At 44.5% G+C, this 20,482-nt stretch overlaps 1 protein-coding gene across 1 annotated transcript in view; it reads left to right on the top strand.

Moving 5' to 3' along the window:
• Positions 1-20,482, top strand: part of VAT1L (vesicle amine transport 1 like) — a 146,835-nt gene that overhangs the window by 48,997 nt on the left and 77,356 nt on the right. Inside the window, exon 4 of the mRNA XM_026012498.2 lies at positions 13,566-13,708. Coding sequence (XP_025868283.2) covers positions 13,566-13,708 — 143 coding nt within the window. The remainder of the gene's footprint in view (positions 1-13,565; positions 13,709-20,482) is intronic.

The raw sequence follows: 20,482 nt of genomic DNA, 5'->3' as shown, positions 1-20,482 counted from the left end.
AGTAGATCCAAGGATCAAACTCCAAGTCCCATAGATTCCTACACCTTTCCTCTCCTCTCCTGGCCACCTTGAATTTCCTTGACTTACTATTAGGGTGGCCACTCCAATAGTGGTGACCCAATCCACCTACGACACTTCCAGTTTATACCTATTGGACGGGAAAAATTAGGGGGGACACATAGTATCCCTCTTCACTCTCGAAGAGTCTCCCAATTTAGACAAGAAATTCTATGATCACTCTACCTAACAAGGTTTTGGTTGAAATAGATGCATTTATCAAAACCACAGCTCCAAACTGTGGGTACAAATTGTAATTTGGCTGGAAATGGGAATCCGGCATCCCACCATGCAAATGTAATCATCCAGGAAATTTATCCAGATGCACTGCATGGAAGGCAGCCAGCCTGGAAGTGGTTCTGCCCCACCATGATTTAGAGCCCCATGAAGGAGATTTTGCCATCTGGTGGGCTGGACTGGCTCCCTGGCTAGCATTCCAGTCACGTGGTTCCTGGAGTCCAAGTCTCAGGCAATGTGGGAGTCTGTGAACTAGGGGTTGGCCTATGGCCACCCGTGGTTTCCATCAGTCAGAAAGTGGTACTGATGAGAGACGCAAGACTTGACATGATCCCCATGAGGGCTGGATAGTAGAGTCACCGTATGTAGTTGGGCAGGTTGTACACTGCACAAAAACGCTCGACTCCTGGGACAAAAGAGGGATGCTGTTTTGTATAGTTTTAGTAGATGGTCAGTCAGATGTGGCCACAACAGGAGACAGAGACGAGGGTCAGGAAAACAGTTTATTATACTCGTAGGTCCTAAAGACATGGAGGCACGCAGGACCACAAGGGAAAGATACCAGGGTGGTCAGGAGGCAGAAGACAGCAGTGGTGCATGCACTTAAGCAATGGTCTCTATTAGGGTTTCTGGGGAAAAGCAAGGCAGGGCAGCGTGGGCAGTTTAGGATTGGCTAGTTTGAATAATTTCAGTGTGGGCTCTGGGTTACAGAAATGGTTTCTGTTTGCCTGTATCCGGCCCTGTGGTGATCCAGGCAGAGGAGTATTGCCTCTTGGAGTATATGGACCAGGTGGAGGAGGTCTGGCTCTGAATTAGTCAGTTTGATATCAGTGGCATACTCCCAACCGAGCCCTTTTTTATTTCTAAGATTGGCTAACCTAGAGAAGGACAGTCTCCCTAGCCAGAAAGATTTTTTAAGATGCCAAAACTTCATGTAATTTACGGGAAATTTGAAAAATTTACGATACAGATGCCCACGTTCCAGTTGCCAGGGCTCACAGCTGTGTCTGCCAATTGGTGGGGGAGTGGGGAGCGGTGGCCATAAATCAAACCCTTCCAACCCAGCTACCTGTCCTGTCGTTGATAATCATAAATCCCAGAGCACCTGAGAATAGGCTGTAGAGCCTGGAACTAGCGGGCTGAAGATCATAGCATAGCATGTAGCAGCATAGCATGTGGGAAGAACAGAAGGACCCTAAAATTTACTATCTGCTTGGCACTAAGCATTCTAGTCTGCAGCTCACCAACGCTTTGCATAGTTGGCTCATTCTCCATTTTATAGACGAGACACTGCAGCTCAGAGAGATGGAGTATCTGTCCAAACTCACACAGCCTGTCAGTGGTACATCAAGATTCAGGTTTCGCTGACTCAAATGGTGCTCGGTCACCACTCACCATCAGGGAAATGCAAATGAAAATCACAATGAGATAACACCCCTCACCTGCTAGGATGGCTGTTCTCAAAAACAAAAGGTCGGTGTTGGCAAGGATGTGAATAAAAAGGAACACTTCTGCACTGTAGGGAGGAATGCAAATTGGTACAACCATTATGGAAAACACTATGGAGGCTCCTCAAAAAACTAAAAATAGAACTACTGTAGGATCCGGCAATTCCACTTCTGGTTATCCGTCTCAACTGAAATCAAGATCTCAGGGAGATGTTTGCACTCCTATGTTCGTTGCAGTATTATTTACAATCACAAAGACATGGAAACAACCCGTATGTCCTTCAACAGATGAATGGATAAGCACAATATGGTATAGACACACACGATAGAGCATCTTACAGCCTTTAGAAAGAAGGAACTTCTGCCCTTTGCTACCCCATGGATGAACCTGAAGGACATTACACTACAGGAGATAAGCCAGACCCAGAGGAACAAAACCTACATGATCACACTTAGAAGAGGAACCTAAAAGTCACAAAAGCAGAGAGCAGAATGCTGGTTGCCAGGGGCTGGAGGAGGTGGGGTGGAGAGGTATCAAAGGGTGTGTGGGTTCAGTTATGTGAGATGAATGAGTCCTAGTGATCTCCTGTACAGCACAGAGCCTCTAGTTAACAATACTGTGCTGAATACTTAAAAGTTTGTGGAGAGGGTAGATCTTATCTTAAATGTTATCACCAAAAAAGAGAAAGAGGGAAGGAGGAGATTTTAGAGGTGCCGGTTGAGTTGGTGGCATTATTTATTGTGAGAGTTTTATGGGATATATGCATTAAGTTCATGAAAATGTATATATTAAATATGTAGAGCTTTTCTCTTTTAATCTCATTCCGATTTTTTTTTTTAAAGTCCCTATTCTTCTCTCCCAACATGCTGAGCTGCTTCATGTGGGACTGCAGAGATGGCCTACATGAAGTCCTGTGTTCTGGCCCTTCCTGCTATTATGAGCAACTCAAGCTGAAATGGCAGGAGGATTAGGACTCAGTATTTTTTTAGGGGTGTGGGGGGGGGGCAGAAGAAGAGGGAGAGAGGGAATCTTGAGCAGGCTCCAGTCCCAGTGCGGGGCCCAACATGGGGCTCTATCTCATGACTCTGAGATCATGACCTGAGCTGAAATCAAGAGTCACGCAGGTACCCCAGGACTCAGCATTTCTGCTCCTGTGTGTCCAGGGCTCCCTTTGGAGCCACCCTACTTTGGGTCTTGTTTGGAAGGGAGGAGGGCTCACATAATCTGTTTTTCTATGGCCCCATATCTGTGTCTCCCTCGACCCATCTTGGGGCTATCCTTCCTTTTTGCTCAAAAATGCACCATGTTGTTGGACCCTCAAACACACCACGAAGTGATACCAGACTGGCCTCCTTCTCGATCAGAGCAGAAGGCCGAGTTGCCACCAGGGCATCATCCCAGTTGGACCCTGTGTTCATGGGACCATCTCCTAGGAGGAACTTTGGAAAAGCAAAAGTCACCTCCCTCCTGCTCTCAGTCCCCAAGTTGCCTGCAGCTTGATGATGCACAGTCCTTAGGATACCAGCTGTGATAAGACTGAGGGTTTCAGGCATCAGGTGGGGAGCTGGGCTCATGCCTGGTGTGGGAGTCATTCTTGCCAAGTCCCTTCATGAACACATCCCTCTGTCCCCATAGGTGACCAGATTCTCAGAAGCAGGCCTCTACTGGCAGGTGTGCATGGGTGGGAGGGCAGCATCTGCCAAACACTGGGCAAGGAGGAATGAAGGCTGTGAGCCAACTGTGACAAGGCTCTGGTGGCTCTGCGAGAAATATATTTTTAAGCCCACACCTGTCTGACCCTAACATTCTTTCCCTATCCCTCCCTCATCTCACCTTTCTCCCCACTCCATATGGATGGTGGAAAAGAAAAACTAGAAAATATTTACTCTTGGAAGGCACTTAAGTTCCCTCATCAGTGTAAAGTTTTAACTACCAAGTGGGTGTGGGGTGGACTCTATCCCCATCCAACCAAGGGATAAAACAGAGAAGGGTTTGCATCCCCAGGCTCAGCCCTGGACTGCCCTCTGACCTCGAGAGTCCTCTCTGACCTTTGCTATTTGTTCTCCAAACTTCTGTTTACTGCTGTTTCCTACAGTCAATAACACAGTCACTGAGAACTAAGCAGTGGGCTCAATACTCTAGATAAAGAGAGTAATAAGATATGGTCCTTCCCTTAAGGAGTTGACACCCGGTGGGAGATACAAAAAGAAAGATTTTTTTCAAAAGGAAGAGAGAGGGCAGGCAGCCTGGGTGGCTCAGCAGTTTAGTGCCTGCCTTCCGCCCAGGGTGTGATCCTGGAGACCTGAGATCGAGTGCCACGTCGGGCTCCCTGCATGGAGCCTGCTTCTCTCCTGCCTGTGTCTCTGACTCTCTCTCTCTCTGTGTGTGTGTGTGTGTGTGTCTCATGAATAAATAAATAAAACCTTAAAAAAAAAACAAAAGGAAGAAAGAGAGACAGAGGTGAAGGAAGAGGAGAAAGGAAGAAGGGAGCAGGGAGGTGAGGAGAGAGAAGAATCATAGCACAGAGTAAAAGATGGTTGAATAGTGATGTGTGTGAGTTTGGGGCAAAGCAGGAGATATTAACCCTTCTGGGGATCTCCAGGAGGTCTTCCCAGAAGAGGTAGCTTCAGAGGGCAATGGGAGATAACTCACTTATTGAGCACCTGCTCTGGGTCATCCCTGGGGAATCACATTACTTATGTTGTCTCCTTTGTCCCACATGAAGTAGACCTCATGAAGTAGACATTATCATCCCTGTTTTAAATAAGAGGAATCAGAAGCTCAGCCAGGTTAGGTGGTGACTCCAGGACTGAATCAGGTGTGGGATTCAGGAACTTTAGCTTGTTCCGCAACCCCTGATGTGTCTCATCTGTGTTCTATTGAGGTCCAGAAAAAAGAACTCAGGCCGAGTGACAAGGAGGCTTGGGTCTAAATCCCATCACTTCCGGTTGCTAGTACATACTTTTGGAACCTCAGTTTCCAATTACTGGCAGGATCACCTTGAGTGCATTCACTGATCTTTCTGAGCTTCCATTTCTGAGCCTGTCTTCATGATGGGAATATGATGTCGGGAGGTAAAATGAGGTGTAGGAAGTGCCTTCAGGGCTCGACAAAGAGTTGCTAGCCAGTATGAGACAGTTCCCCTTCTTTCTCTCCCTTTGGCCTTCAGAGTCATTACTGTCCTGGAGCCAGACAGCGTGGGTCAGTTCTCGTCTCTGGTATCGCTGTGTGACTGTAGGCGTTTACATAACTACTCTGTGCCTCAGTTCTTTCATCTAGAAAATGAGGATGCAATAGTATTTAGCCTCCAGGAGGCCATGGTGCAGTCAAATGGCCTGTGTTTGTAGAGAGCATATAGACGCGGCCTGGCATATAGCAAACTCCATGCAGATGAAGTTGAATGAGTAAACCCATACCCTTCACTGCTCTGCCTTCCTGCCTCTCATCTGAGTGCCTCTGGGATGAGCTCAGTGCCGTATGAGCAGGGGAAAAGGTTAAATATTCACCTTTGCAGTCATCTGATGGGCAGAGCTGTGAATGGCTTGGAAAGCCTGGATGATGGACAGCAAAGCTGAGGCCTGGGGAGCAAGGAGGCTGAATTCCTCCAAGAGTCCAGAACTTCAGACCCTGCTAATGCGATGGTGACTTATTTTCTCTTCTTGCACCTCTGATTCACAGAAGATCATGTTAGTCATGCCTTGATCTATAGGATCCCACATCGTAAACTCACGGGCTGTGATGTCAACCCCAACTAGGAAAAGAGGGTTGCTATGATGCCATCATTGACCAAATTGGTAGAAGGGATACTTTATAGAGCGCTGGACTGTAGCAAGGGCTGCATGTTAGAATTATACATACTATAAATATTTACTCTATACTATGAAGATGTATTAATAATACATTAATACAATTAATACATTGTATACATAATGTATACAATGTACATAAAATACATTAATACAATAATACATTAATAATAAAGCCCCACCTTGGTTTTAAATGAAGTATCTGATATTAAGATATCCTGAGCATCATGGGGGCCTTAGTACCTAAATTATGTGGAATAGAATGGGTGCCATTGAAGATTATCTATATCAGTGGTTCTCAATGTGAGCTGCAGTAGAATCTTCTGGAAAGCTTGTTAAAACTCAGATTCTCAGGCCTCACTCCCTGAATTTCTGATTCTGTAGTCTAGGTTGAAGTTTTTTTTTTTTTTTAAGATTTCATTTATTTATTTGGGGGGGGGGAGGAGTTGGCGGAGGTGCAGAGGGAGAAGGAGAAGCAGACTCCCCTATGAGCAGGGAGCCCAATGTGGGGCTCCATCCCAGGACCCTGGGATCATGACCCGAGCCAAAGGCAGACGCTTAACAGATTGAGCCACCCTGGTGTCCCTGCAGGGTGGTGGAGCTTTCTAACAAGAGTCCACGTGATGCTGGGGCCGCTAGTTTCAGCACCACATACTGAGAAGCACTGATGTATATAATAAATATAAGCAGGAAATAAAGATTTTATCTACCAGGTCTTCCCTGGAATGTGTCTACTGCTTTCTTGGATTAAAAAGAAAAGTTTGCATACTTCTATCTCAAGCAATTGATTCCTCCTTTTCTCTGGTCCTTCAGCCAGAAGCCACTGAAGCTCCTTGCTATTGAAATTCTCTGCACATGTATGTTAAAGCGAGTATCGTGTGCAGAACAACAGGTTTGCAGTGCAAATAAGAAAGAAAAAGAAACCTGACTGATTCTTAGAGTGTACTCGGTGAGAACATAGAATATTCTTTGCTGCCTTTGATGACAGGTCACGCGGATCAGCCCCCACAGTGGGATTTGAAAATCCTCCCCTTATGACAATTGAGTCAAGTGAATTGTTGAACAGCAAATGACAGCACCGCTCTGAAATAAACGTTTCAAAACTTGTGTCTAAATCCCAACGTGGGAATGTGTATTGTCATAAGAAAAGCATAAGGCCGGCTCAGGGACCCAATGCACAAGATGTGAGAACGTTCAGTTATCTCTCTCAGTCTAAGTGCCTCTATGCACTGACGAAGATGAAAAGGTAAACTGACAATTCTTTGGAAGAAAACAATCTTTCCTCATCATTTACCCAAGGAATCTTCTAGGTACTTTCATGAGCTCACTTTGCTAATTCTTTTCCATTCTTTGGCTCTACATAACTGCTCAGTGGTTTACATGAGCTGTTTAAAAGTGAAAGTGACTTTTGGAAGAGATAAAGTAATCCTGTTTCTAAAATGATCTCAGAAATGGTCAAGTTAGCCATAGAAAGTTACATTTTTCATCAGACTTCGGGTAATGAGCAAACGTGCATTCTCTTTGGGAGGCTTCTTCAAAAAGATTTTCTTTAGCAGCTGAAGAACTGGTTGGTGTGCGCTAGAAATCTTAGGACCGGAGAGGACATAGAAACCAAGTCTAGTTTCCATCTTATCTATTCTTTCTCCCACATGTCCATTTTAGTACACGGCTCTCGTTTTCTGTACATTTGAAAAAAACATAGTGTACCAATGTGGTCTTATCCCAGTGGTTCAGGGTTTGAAACTGGTATTCTCAGCCTCCTGCTTTAGGTGTATAATTGTACTTTTAATTGTATGCTTATTTTATTAACATGCTTGCCTCTACAAGGATACAAGCTCCAAGATGACAGGGACCATATATAACTTGCTCATCTTTATCTTTCCAGCACCTCTCATAATGTCTAACCTATTAGAGGCACATATTAAATAACCGTGGAGGGTATTATGCTGAGTGAAATAAGTCAATCAGAGAAGGACAATCACCATATGGTTTCACTCATGTGGGTAATATAAGAAATAGTGAAAGGGAGTATAAGGGAAAGGAGGGGAACTGAGTGGGAAAAATTAGAGAAGGAAACAAACCATGAGAGACTCCTAACTCTGGGAAACGAACAAAAGGTTGCAGAAGGGAAGGTGGGTGAGGGGTTGGGGTAACTAGGTGATGGGCACTGAGGATGGGAGGACCATTGATGGGATGACCACTGGGCACTATACACACACACAGACACACACACACGTATATCTCAATAAGTAAGTAAGTAAATAAATAACCTCAATGATGGAATGAATGACTCAGTGAAGTACCAGACGGGCCAAGATTCAAAGGATGACTAGACCCATCCAGGAGAAAAGACAGGGAAAAAGGATTCCAAGCAATGGAAACTGCATGTGCAAAGGTCCTGTGGTGAGAAAGGGGGTGGCACTTAGGAAAGACTAAGCATTTTCCAAATGGCTGAAACTAGAGTTTGGGTATATGATGAAAACAAGTCTGAGGAGGAAGATGTTATTTGTGTTCTAGAGAAAGCCATCCATTCTTTGCATCCTACTTAGCTGAGTCTGTGATGCTGATGTACGAATATCAGTGCACTGACAGGATCATTTATCCTAAATTCTCATTGAAGGGGTAACTGGAATTTCTACTAAGCTCAGTCCTAATTCCAGAACAGCGATAGCTAAAAAATGCCATTTGTTGAATACTTCGTATGTACCAGACAGTGTACTAAGCCTTTGATATAGATGCATTTGCCCCTGGACTCATTTGTCTGGCTTTTTTGGAATAGGATTTAGCTTTGAACCTCAGTCTGTTGATAAGAGATTTCCGTGCCCCCAAACAACTCCCTTGTAATAACTGTCCCTGGATTTCTCATAGTTGTGCTATTTCCGACAGCCCTGGAATTAGGATTGAGCTAGTTGAAATCCACTCACCCACATGAACCTGAGACAGAGCTATCTAAAAAGTGACTCAGGGAAGCCTTCCAGACTAATGCCAAGCACCCATGGTTTTCTCTAAGATTTCGGTTCCATGTCAGCAACTTGAGTGCTTAGCTGGATGGATAATAAGACTAATAGCAGAGTGGCTTCGGAGTCAGGGAGACCTGAATTTGACCCCCAGCCTCATCACTTACAAGCCATATGACCTTGGACAAGTTCCTGTCTCCATCTAGATCCCCATTTTCAGGTGCAAAAGGGAAATAAAAGCATTTACTCTCAAAGTGGTTTGAGGATTTAACACAGCACTTAAGCACAGTGCCTGGCATATGGCGAGGCAAAGGGGAACGTCAGCTGCTGTACTTGCTTTCTTGCTGGCCATAGGGCAGAGAAGCAGAGGCTCGCTGCAGAATTCTTACATTCCAAAGAGGGACAGGAAAATCAATTAAAAACAAGTACGTGCAAGGCTTCATTTGCTGCTGTTGCTGGGAGAATGGATTGCCTTGTTCATTTTATGTTCTGGGTCTGTAGGTAAATTGCAAAATCCTTTTTATTGAAAATTCATTCCGTCTTCCACAAATGTTTATTGAGCCCATGCTATTTTCTGGGCACGTGGGAGAAACAAGGATAAATTAGATGCTGATCCGGCACTCACCTTGGGAGTCGGAGAAGGGAGAGAATACAGATTTTCTGTAAATGTGAGCGAAAGCACACGTTCTACTTCAGTACAGAATGCAGTATTATTTACTTTAGATCACTGAGGATCTTGCAAGGGCTTCTCATTGCCTTAGTGAGTTAATAGAGAGCTCAACACCGAGGGCGGTACAAGCAGATGTCCACTGAATTTGGTTTTCCACCCAGTATTATTTATATAGTGATACAAGTTATGATATAATATTCTATGTAATACTTGCAGGTTGTGCTACTCATATATTATGACTATGTAACATTACACTAATTATATATTATATACCAGATATTGCTACTTACATGTGTATATGTGTATATAATACGAATTATATATATTCTTCTAGTGATACATATTATATAATATTTATATATTTCTGTATTTTATACTATATAAAATACTCATATATAATCTGCTACATAATTATATAAATACATAAGTAAGTCAGTTACTTACATCATCTCACTTTGCTACCACATGTATCTTTTTCTTGAAAATGGAAATGGTCAAGTTCTGCTCCAGTCAGATGCTAGACACGTTAAATGAGTCTGTGCTTTACACCTAGTATGCAATACTAAAGGACATGGCAATCTGCAAAATTATGAGGGGGCTCCCCATTATGTCACATTCCTGTAGCTTCTCATACATCCATCCGACAAGTGTTACTAAACACCTATCATGTGGCAAGCTCTTCCCTGGGCACTGGGGTACAGAGTCAGATATGGCATGGTCCCTGGCCTCATGGGACTCACAGATGGGTCCCTTTAGCAGCCCCAGAGGGCCACGGTGGCCGCTGTCCTGGAAGAAGGAACCACAGGTCTATGGTGGCACAAAAAGAGGCAAGTGACTGCCTGGGAAGGATTTCTAGAAAAGGAGCTCCCCTAAGAGGGAGTGGCTATGGTCTGAAGAAGAAAGTGGGAGGACAAGCATGGTAGGTAGGGGACAGCATGTAAGGAACTAGTGTCAAAATTAAAATGGCATGATACATCCAGGAGAGTAGGACAGTAGATTTGCTGACATACTGTCAGATACCACTGACATAATAATAGCAAGAAAAAGAATACTAGTATTCATAGTAGTAGTAATAGCAAATACTGAGCATTCACTGAATCTAAGTCCTTGGATGCATTATGTCAAATAGTCCCACAAAAACCTTAGGATATATATAGCCTTACACTCTGCATATTAAAATGAATGACCAGGAGAACTGATATGTTACTCAAGCTTGCTCAACTGAGGAGTACAGCAGATCAGAGTCTACCGTCTTATCCTACTGGCCTTGGACCTGGTATCTAACCTCTGTCTCCTGCTCAGCAAAATCAGGTTAAGGGTTCATTCTGAGAACATCACGGAATGAGGGTTGCACAGCACTGGGATCATGGCGAATGTTAACCAGTGGTGGATCGAGCACCATGTTTGTCAGGGAGCAGACACTGGAAAAGTGGAGGGACGGCATGTTAATGAGGTAGACTGGGTCAGATCCCAGAGCACTAGCCTGTGGGAGAAACTTTAAGGGTGTGCTTTTCATTCTGAAAGCCATGGTAGGCATTGGGAAGCTTTGAGACAAATAGTGAGATGCTCAGTGTTTTGTTTGAGAAAAATCACTGTCCACAATGTGAAGTACACATGGAAACAGCCAGACCAGCCAGAAGGGCCTTGTCATTATCCAGGAGAGGAAGTTCAACAATAAGAACTTCCTTAGTCTTATTCCTATTATTATTCCAGAATAAGAGGTGATAGTCACAAAGATCTGAGTAGAAATGATACCTTAGCTGGATGTGGGCTGAAGGAAGAAGAAAAGTCAGGTGACCCCAGGATTCCTGACTTTAGTCTAGTGATAGGTGAATGGTTTCATCCACTGAGGCAGGAAATGCAGTAAGAAGAATATTATGAGTTGAATTGTGCACCCCCCATTCATATGTTGAAGTTCTAACCTCTGATATCTCAAAAGGTGTCCCCTTCTAGCACTGTGGTCTTTATAGAGGTAATCAACTTTAAATGAGGATGAGTCCTAACCCAATATGACTGGTGTCCTTACAAGAAGGGGAAATTTGGACACAGGTTGGCATAGAGGGAGGACCAGGTGCAGAGGCCTAGGGAGAAGACAGCCATTTACAAACCAAGGAGAGAGGCCTGGACGAGACCAGACTCACAGCCATTGGAAGGAACCAATCCTGCCAACACCTTGATTCTGGACTTCTAGCCTCCAGAACTATGAAACACATTTCTGTTGTGTAAGATCCCTAGTCTGTGGCATTTTGTTACAACTGCTCCAGCAAAGCAATATGAGGAGTAACTCATTTGGAGATAGCCAAGAGTTATATTTTGGATGAGTTGAATTTGAAGTGTTTTTGGATAGCCAGGTGGGGACAGGCACCAAAGTGGTCATTCAGTACAGGAATCTAAGACTCGGTGGGGGACCTGGGACCAGAGAACAGTGATTGAGGTGTGTTACTCATTTCTGACACTCCTGCATCCACCCATAGCACTGTGTGACCAGTACATAATGGGAATTTGAAAAAGTAGTTGAGTGGATGTCATGGTGGCCTAAGGACAGTAGGCAGGAGGGACCACACAGATATTGGAACTCATTTTAATCTCCCATCCCAGGACAAACGAGGTTAGCTCCAGCCCTGTTGAATTTTAGAGGACTGCTGCATTGGTTGCCGATATTTCCAGTCACCAAGAAGGATAGTTCCCTCTTTGTTCTCTAAAATCAAGTGATGAAAAAAAAATTAACCAAATATCAAAGGTATTCTTAGAACAGAAAATGATAGCCTGACTGGAGTCTTAGGTTCATGCCCATGTTCTGAAATGTTGACCTCCAAGTCTATTTTAGGCAGCAACTTCAAAGTCTGCTTAACTTAAAATGTCAAAATAAGTAGACGGCGCGGCATTACAGAAAATGGCAAGAACCAGAAGTTAGGAGACCTTGCTTCGCATCTTGATCTGCCTCTGAAGAACTGGGTCAACTTAACCTTTCCCTCATCTGTGAAACAATGATGGGGAGGGGGTAATTGGATGATCTTCTAACTCTGACATTCCAGGATTCTGTCAATGTTGCCTTTCACTGCCAGTGTTAGAGAGAATAATATTTCCAAAAATAGAGCTGCCAACCTGATTTAGTCCACCAACATGAAGGCACGTAATGAGGTGATAGGCAGAAGTTAATATCACAGGTGACTCTGGTAGAATAATTCCTGCCTCCTTAGGGTGGCACTTGGAAGACTGGAAAGAGTACTTGGTTTTAGAATGCTCCTTCATTACCAGCACATTGGATTTTACTGGATGGTTTTCGAATTCCCATGATCACAGTGTTTTGTCCGATGGCTTACATTTCTGACCACACTGAAAAAGGATATAAAAAAAAACACCCCTTCCTAAATACGTTTGTGATTTCTCTTAGACCATTCAGTATTTAAACTTCATGCATTCACCTTTTCTTTATATGCCTGCACATCTCAGCCACAAAAGGGTGCAGATGATGAAGAGTTTTTAGGTACCTTATATTGTGTCATGTTTTGTGCCAGGTGCTTGACCTGTGTTGCATATTGCCTCATTTAACACACCCCATAGCAGATGCTGTCCTTATATCTTCTCTGCACTCAACATGGCTGAAGGTTGCTTACTTAAGGCATCTGTCTGGCTGTGGGGACATGCTTGGCCCAAAAGGACAAGCCAGACATATCTAGGAGTTAACACTACAGGAACAACCCTCGAGTGATATCAGATGGAAATTTGGGGAATAAATACTTCAGCCTCCTCACCATGTGTTTGGGATAACTCTGAGATATATTCTACACCTGCTCAGGAAATTCCTCAAAGGGACTGAGTTCCACCTAGCCATGGTGGGTATTGACTTGATAGCACACCCTTTATTGGCTGCCTCCTCTTTCCGTCTCGAAACCCTTTTATTTCCTGTGGTCCATATTCCAGATGAAGTATTTACTCTCAAATCCTTGCCTCAGGATCTGCTTCTGGGGGATCCAGGCTAAGACATCTCCCAAGATCTCTGTGGAGTAGGTACCATTATTGCTAATTTATAGATAAGGAACCTAAGGCTCAGTGTGGTAAAATAATAGTTGTTAAGATGGTTAAGTACTAGGGTTTTGCTGGCTCACCCTGACTTTCCTCTATACCAGTAGTCATCAACCAAGGGGACATTTTGAAACGTCTGGAGACATTTTTGGTTATCAAAACCAAACTGGCACCTGGCAGGTCAGAGGTGAGAGATGCTGTGAAACATTTTACAATGCCCAACTTAGCCCCCTTCAATAAGGACTTATCCAGCCTTAAAAAGGTCAGCAGTGGCAAGGTTGGGAAACCCTACTCTAAACCAGCAAGACTGGCTGTTGGATGATAACTGTCCTGCATGACTTGTCTATTGCATTTCACTTCCAGGGCCAAGCTGTGGCTCAGCTGTGTTCCACTATCCCCAATGTGACTGTCTTTGGAACAGCTTCTACTTTCAAGCATGAAGCAATCAAAGACTCCATGACCCACCTCTTTGACAGAAATGCAGACTATGTGCAAGAAGTGAAAAGGTAAGGTGTTTGCTCTAAAGAGCACCAGGTTGTTCCTTGTTCTTCTCTTTCTTAAAGAACAATAGCACTTGTTTAGAGGAAGGCTGATAGCAATAATAGTAAGGATATAATGGGGCCATAGTATTATTAGCTCTGTGCTGAATACTTCACATGTATGCTCTCATTTAATTCTCAGCAGCCCTATTATAATGCCCCTATTTTGAGAGGATAAAACTGAGAAACCGTGCAGTTGAGTAATGTGCTAAGCTTGCATAATTTAGCTAAATTATGATAGCAGCTATAACAGGGCCTTAACATAGAGAAGTTTATCTCTCACTCATGTAAGAGAACAACCCCTGTGTGACTGAGAGCCCCCCGAGCACAAAGTGGTGACATGATCAGAGTTGAGTTTTGTGTAGAGAAGGACTGGGAGGTGGGAAATCGGGTTGCTGGTGGTTGCAGACCCAAGCTGGGGAATGCTGGTTTATAACCTGACCCGTGCTCCACCTGCGATCCTGAAGCTATTGACTGTGGCCCGTGCATGTCAACACAGGGAATCAGGTGGAAAGCCCAGCTGATCTTTGAGATGACTTGTGTGTCACACCCCTGCTGCTGCTCAGAATGGGTGGAGGCTGATGCTCAGGCTCTGCTAAGCAGCTCCTGAGGGGATTCAGAGATGTCTCAGAGCTGTGGTTGTGGTCTTCTCATTTCCCAGCACTAAATTGTAAGATACAAAGAAATTCAGTTGTCTGACTAGCATTATAACAAAGAAGCAACTTTCTCCAAATTGAGGAACTGAGAAGATGGGAGATCTGGTTGTGTAAGGCGATAGACCAGACTAGGTGAGCTTTTTGGAAAGGAGAGTCTTCTGATGGCCTGGATTTTCAGATTTGTTTTTAAATGTTAAATGTAGAGATTTGCACAGAATTTAAGGTTGTACCAACATTTCCAATGGGACATGAAAAAAGACCTTCCAGACCAAATATTAGAAGTTCGCCACCTGTTTCTCAGACGTCTAGACATTGCAGGCATGTTTTCAAGGCTTCCAGGCTAGACCTTGGCCTACTTTCCTAACCATTGGGTAGCTCTTCCTTCTTGTAACTTGCATCTCTCAAGCTGTGATCTGGAAAATGAACTGTCACTGTCCCTCCAGCAGTCTTTGCCTTTAACCACTTCAATGATAATTTTGCAAGCATCCTTTCCTCATTCATACCCTGACCTACTTAATACAAGGTGTCTGTGATGGGCCAGGTGCTGTGCTAGGGCAGAAGATTTGGCAAAACAAACAAACACCTTGAGAGTCACTTTCTTCATGGAGCTTTGAGTCTACTTGGGGAAGAGGGATAAAAACCAGTATTTTTAAATATTGATTTTTAAGTATTGATTTTCACTTTTGGTATGTGCTCTGGTGGAGAAATGCAAGGTGCTGGTGGATACATGCAGGCAGCAGATCAGACATCAAAGAGTGAGGTTCAGACTGAGCATTAAAGGAGGAGAAACTGGACAAAGGAACAGCATTTCTGACCAAGTGGAATTGGATGTGCTAAGGCCCAGGGTTAGGAATGACTTGGTAGGGGCGCCTGGGTGGCTCTGTGGCTGCGCATCTGCCTTTGGCTTGGTTGTGATCCTGGGGTCCTGGGATCGAGTCCCACATCAGGCTCCTCGTGGTGGGTCCGCTTCTCCCTCTGCCTATGTCTCTGCTTCTCTCTGTGTCTCTCATGAATAAATAAATAAATAAAAATTAAAAAAAGAAAAGGAATGATTTGGTAAATTCAAGAATCTGAAAGGAGACCAGAGCCACTGAAGGTAGTAGGATATAGGAAGTAATGGGCAAAGAGGGTCACGAGGTAGCCATTCTTTTAAAAGAAAAAAAGTGACAATGCATAACCAGAGAGCTCCTGCCTTCCCAGTTTTCCCTGGAGAATTTCCTAGCCCCCTCATCCCTTCACTGTCGTCAACCTGCCATCTTGCTAGCCTGAGTCAGTGATTCATGCTTATGTCAGAAGAGCCGGAGATGACAGCATCTGAGACCCACTTAGCCACCATCTTCTTTCAAAAGTGACTTCCAATGATTTCTTATGTTATTAAGCAGAGAACTGAGGGTTCTATTAAAAATGACTAGGAAGCCACAGATAGGTTCCCACCAACCCTCCCTCAGGAAAGAATCCAGAAGAACATAAAAGCAACAGGTATTCGGTGCCTGTTGCAGAGCCAAGCACCACTTCTGCTGCATGGTAGGTGCTCAGCATATACCAACGGGATGAATTGTAGCATTGTCTGTAATGGTGAGATTTCAGAACCAGCCTCCATTATCAACGGGAGGGAAACAGTTCAGTGCATTATGCTACACCCACACGCTTGAGTATTATGCAGCCCTTAAAAAAAAAAGATAATTATGAAGATTCTGTGACAAAATGAAAAAATACCCACGGTAGCATATTGAGTGGGGAAAAAAGCAGAATGCCAAATTCCAGCTACAGTGTGATCACAGCTTTGTATAAATTCTTGGCGCATGAAGACAAAAAAAAAAAAAATGAAAGGAAAGTGGGAAAAAAAACCAACATCCAACCACTAATATGCAGTAGGAGCAGAATGTAGAGTGATTTCTCTTTGGTTTTTGACTGCGGATATTGTTTGTTATAGTGTTCTGTGGTGATAGGCTAGGGAAAAAATAACAATATAAGATTTCTTGAGACGAAAATTATTTTATAAGCCAGTCAACTGGTAATCTTCTTTTGAACACGTTCTCAGCCTTCAGCCAGACATGGAGTGGCAGAGGGAGATTATTTGTAATATAGACCTAACCTTTATGTCACTTGCCTCTTCTCTGTTTGACTATGCTCAAAACCGAGTAGAAGAATTAGAAGCTTTGAGTCATGTGCATCTGGCTGTAAGGACTTCAAAAGTAAAGAAAGATAGAGAGAGAGCACCAAGGTGGGCAGCCCCCGAGAGGGAGCCTGATGGATGGGACACATTTCAGCAGGTAAAGGGAGGTGGAGAATGAATCCCAGCAAGGCAAGTGGGCACAGGCAAGGCGGATCATAGCACCAGGCTCTGCTGGCCTCCTCTCCCTCTGCTGACCCATACGACTGGACCATGGTGCATGCTTCTCAGTCCTGCAAGGGGAAAGTTCCTCATTTTTCAGATAAAGAAACTGAGATGGTGGAAATCAAGGGGAATCTAATCACCTGGAGAGAACAGAGACCACGATCAGGAATGGATTCCTAGAGATGGTATTGCTAAGTAATTGTACACATTCACCAGGAAGCCTCCTCTGTGCCAGGCACTGTGCTCAGCACCCTTTGGATAGCCTCTTGTGCACTGGGTACTGTGCACAGCCCTCTGGGAGAAGGCTGCTATGTGTGTGTGGAACTGCACTTGGCCTTCTGTGCACCAGACACTGTGCTGGACCCTCTGGGAGAAGCCTGCTGTGCACCACGCAGTGTGCCGGGCACCCTGAAATGGCCTCATCCCTCCATCATGAGCTTGGAGGTGATGGTTAAAGCTATGGCACAGATGAATTCTCAGAGAAAAAGGAATTCAGAAAGAGAAGCACTGAGCGGAGAGCCAAGAAATCAGCTGGAGATGAAAGTTAGAGTAAAGGGGGATTAATTTCCTGGCAAAGTCAAGGGCTTCTCTCCCAGTAATAGCCCTATTGGACCTAGCACTGCTCAGGAGAAATGCTTCACTCACCCGTGTGGGTGGGAAGCAAAGTGATGGCATTCACAATAAAGGGGCAATAGTTTTTTAGGGGATCCAGCAGGGCTTAGAAAACCTTGGATCAGCATTTCCAAAATGTCTTGCTGCTGAATTTGGCTCAGAGAATCTCTGAACCGAGGCTCTTTGTGTTTGCTTTTTTGAATCTGCAGAGATTTATGGCAGCAGGAGAAAGCCCTCATCCTGTCTGCTTTTGTGTGATTATGATTATACACATGCAGGCGAGGCTGACACCCCCAGGAATTGGGGAGGTGCCAAGAAATGAGGATGGCCTCTGAGCTTCCGAGGAGTCACCTAGCTCTGCTTGTGATTTTCGTGATTATTCCATTAAAAAGAGCTGCTAAGGTGCTTTTCAGTGTGAGCATGAGTAAAGGAGGCCCTGTTCCAAGGCTACTTCTTGTGGGGCCTGGAGCATTGGAAATAGATGCAACTGAGTCCCATTCCGTCTGATTCATTGGTTGGGCTTATAATTGATTGAATGCATGATGGAGCATTTTTTCAATTTTGAAACCCACCTGAAGGAACATATCTAGCCTTAAAAGGAGCAACATCTGCTTGAAGATTTGATAGAAACAACCAAAGCATCCTCACCTTCGGGGCCTGGGAAATGACATCTCCCTCTGCTCACTATCCATCTTGCTCTCACCTACCACCCCCACCCCACCACTGACCTTCAAAAGGACACAGTGACAGCAAGGAGGCATGAATTTGTGGCTTATATGACCCTTGTGCCTGTGCAAACCCTATCTTACCTGATTCAGCTATCACAATGCTAAGAGAGGCTGAGAGAGAGGTACACAGAGGATCTATGGTGTCTCCCTCCAGCAAGAAGCTCAAGAAGGCAGCTCCCAGCTTTGCTCAGCCCCTGCTGGTAGCCTGCGTGCCTAGTGGTGGCGGCGGTGGTCACCAGGGCTGGCCACAGCTCACTGTATGAAACCCTGCCCTGCTTCCGGGGCCCTCACATGGTTTCTAGATTCGATGGGTCAAACCAGAGTCCCCTCATTCCCTGTAGTGGGTCCTAGGGTATGTTGCCTGACTCCACGGAGTCTCAGCTTCCTTATGCACAAGTGGGGTAATGATGGCCTCTGAGTCAAAGGGTTGGCATGAGGCATTCTCAATGAGATGGGATTTAGGAAGTGCTCAGCACTGTGCCTGGCACATAGCAAGTGCTTTTGAATGTGGGACATGCTCTCCTAGGAGGATCAAGGGTATTAAGCCTCTGCTCTAATGGTTTCTGGACTGGTGGCTACACCCACCCTGAAGGTTGCTTGGGTTAATGGTTGGGTTGTTGAGGTTTTGCAGTCTTTCCTTTATACTCCTTTCCCAAACTAAAAGAATTCTCTTTAAGTTGGCCCACTCTGAAAAAAATAATTAAAAAGCTACCAATGGACACAGAAGTTACCATAAGCTAGGCTCTATGTCTCATATGCATCAACTCATCCAAGCTTCCCAGAGAAGCATGGGGCAGGTGTTATAACTATCATCCCCTTCAATAGTTGGGGACACTGAGAGGCAAACTAAATGATTAATATGGAGATTAAATTCATATTCCTAAGCCCAGTGCTATGCAGCCCCCATGCCAACCCCATGCCTGCCCTCTACCTCTGTGTTGGTTGTCAGTTGTGGCAGACACTCTTGGGTCCTTCTGGAAGGAGACAGCGTACAGACAGGGTCTCTCATTACCATGGTTGGTGTCCCAAAGCCTCTTCCTTTGGCCTGTTCAGCACTGATTGCCCTGGGTTAACCTGTCACAGTGCTTTCTGCAAAATGCCTTTCCTTCATCACCTGGCTAATTCCTGCTCATCCATCAGCACTCAACAGAAGGATACTCCTCCACTGCCCCAAGTGGCTCTGCTGAAGCTGTGGTGACTGGCTGGGCCATTTGTTTAGTCTGCTTTCCCTAATATCCATAAGCTCCCAGATGTCAGGGAGGAATTGAGCCCCTATCTATGTCCCCCCAGCTCAGCATATACCCTGTCCAGCATGGTATCAGCACTGAGTGGTTGTCCAGTGGCTGGAAATGCAGGATGAATGTATAGCAACCCTGACCTTGGGCCTCTTCTATAATCTAGGATGGGGAAAAAAAAAAGCAGTTTGAAAATAGAAACCTCCTGGCCTGTTTGGAATAACATGGTCTAACTCTGGATATATCTATATTTATTTTTGAAGACAACATTTAAACCAGAATTCTACAAAGAATAAATTAAATTGACTGCTTCCTGGAGCTGCTTGCTAAAATGATGCTTCCATAGTTGGACTGATTTGAACATTAATTAAATCTCAAATTCAGAATGGTGAAAGGCCATTGCTCTGGAGTGAAACTGGACCAAGGTTTGAATTCCAGTTGTACCCGTTACATAAGCTTGGGAAAGGCACTGTATCTGAGAACCTCCATTTCTTCCTCAAAAAAATGGGAGTTAAAATGCCTGTCTCAGACTTGTCCTGAAAATTAATTCTGAAATGCCCAGGATATAGCAGAGCTCAGAAAATGTGAGTTTCCTTTGAAGGAAGCACATATATAGAAATGTGGGATACCAGTCTTAAAATGTTTTCTTCATTGTTCTGCATTCATTCACTCCTCCATTTATTTAATCATCCATTCATATAATCAATATATGTTGAGATCTAATGCCTTGTCCATCAGAATGAGAAGGACCAACGATACAACAACAGGCAGCACAAACATGGTCCTGTCTCATGGGGCTTACATTTTGGTGGAAGAGACAAAGAAATAGAATAATTACAGCCTATGACAAACTGAAAAGAGTCTTTATTATAGATACTGAAGCAGAGATAACGGGGGGCTGCCACTGCAGGTGGGGTGGTTAGTTACATCATCTCCAGGGAGGTCACATGTGGGTAAGACCTAAAAGATGAGAAGGAGCCAGCTCTAAGTAGAACTGGGGAAAGGCTGTTCTGGCAGAGATTATAGCATATGCAAAGGACCTGAGGTAAGGAAGTTTTAGGAATAGCTCCAAAGTCAGAATGCCTTGAGCAGTTAGTGGCAAGTGAGGATGAGGAAGTGGGCTGTAGCTTATAGGTCACCCCTTGCCAATAGGTTGCCCTGCATTTCTGCAG

The sequence above is a fragment of the Vulpes vulpes genome, chromosome 12, assembly GCF_048418805.1.
Source record: "Vulpes vulpes isolate BD-2025 chromosome 12, VulVul3, whole genome shotgun sequence".
Classification (NCBI taxonomy): domain Eukaryota; kingdom Metazoa; phylum Chordata; class Mammalia; order Carnivora; family Canidae; genus Vulpes; species Vulpes vulpes.
The sequence above is the reverse complement of the archived record's forward strand: the minus strand, read 5'-3'. Positions and strand labels throughout refer to the sequence as shown.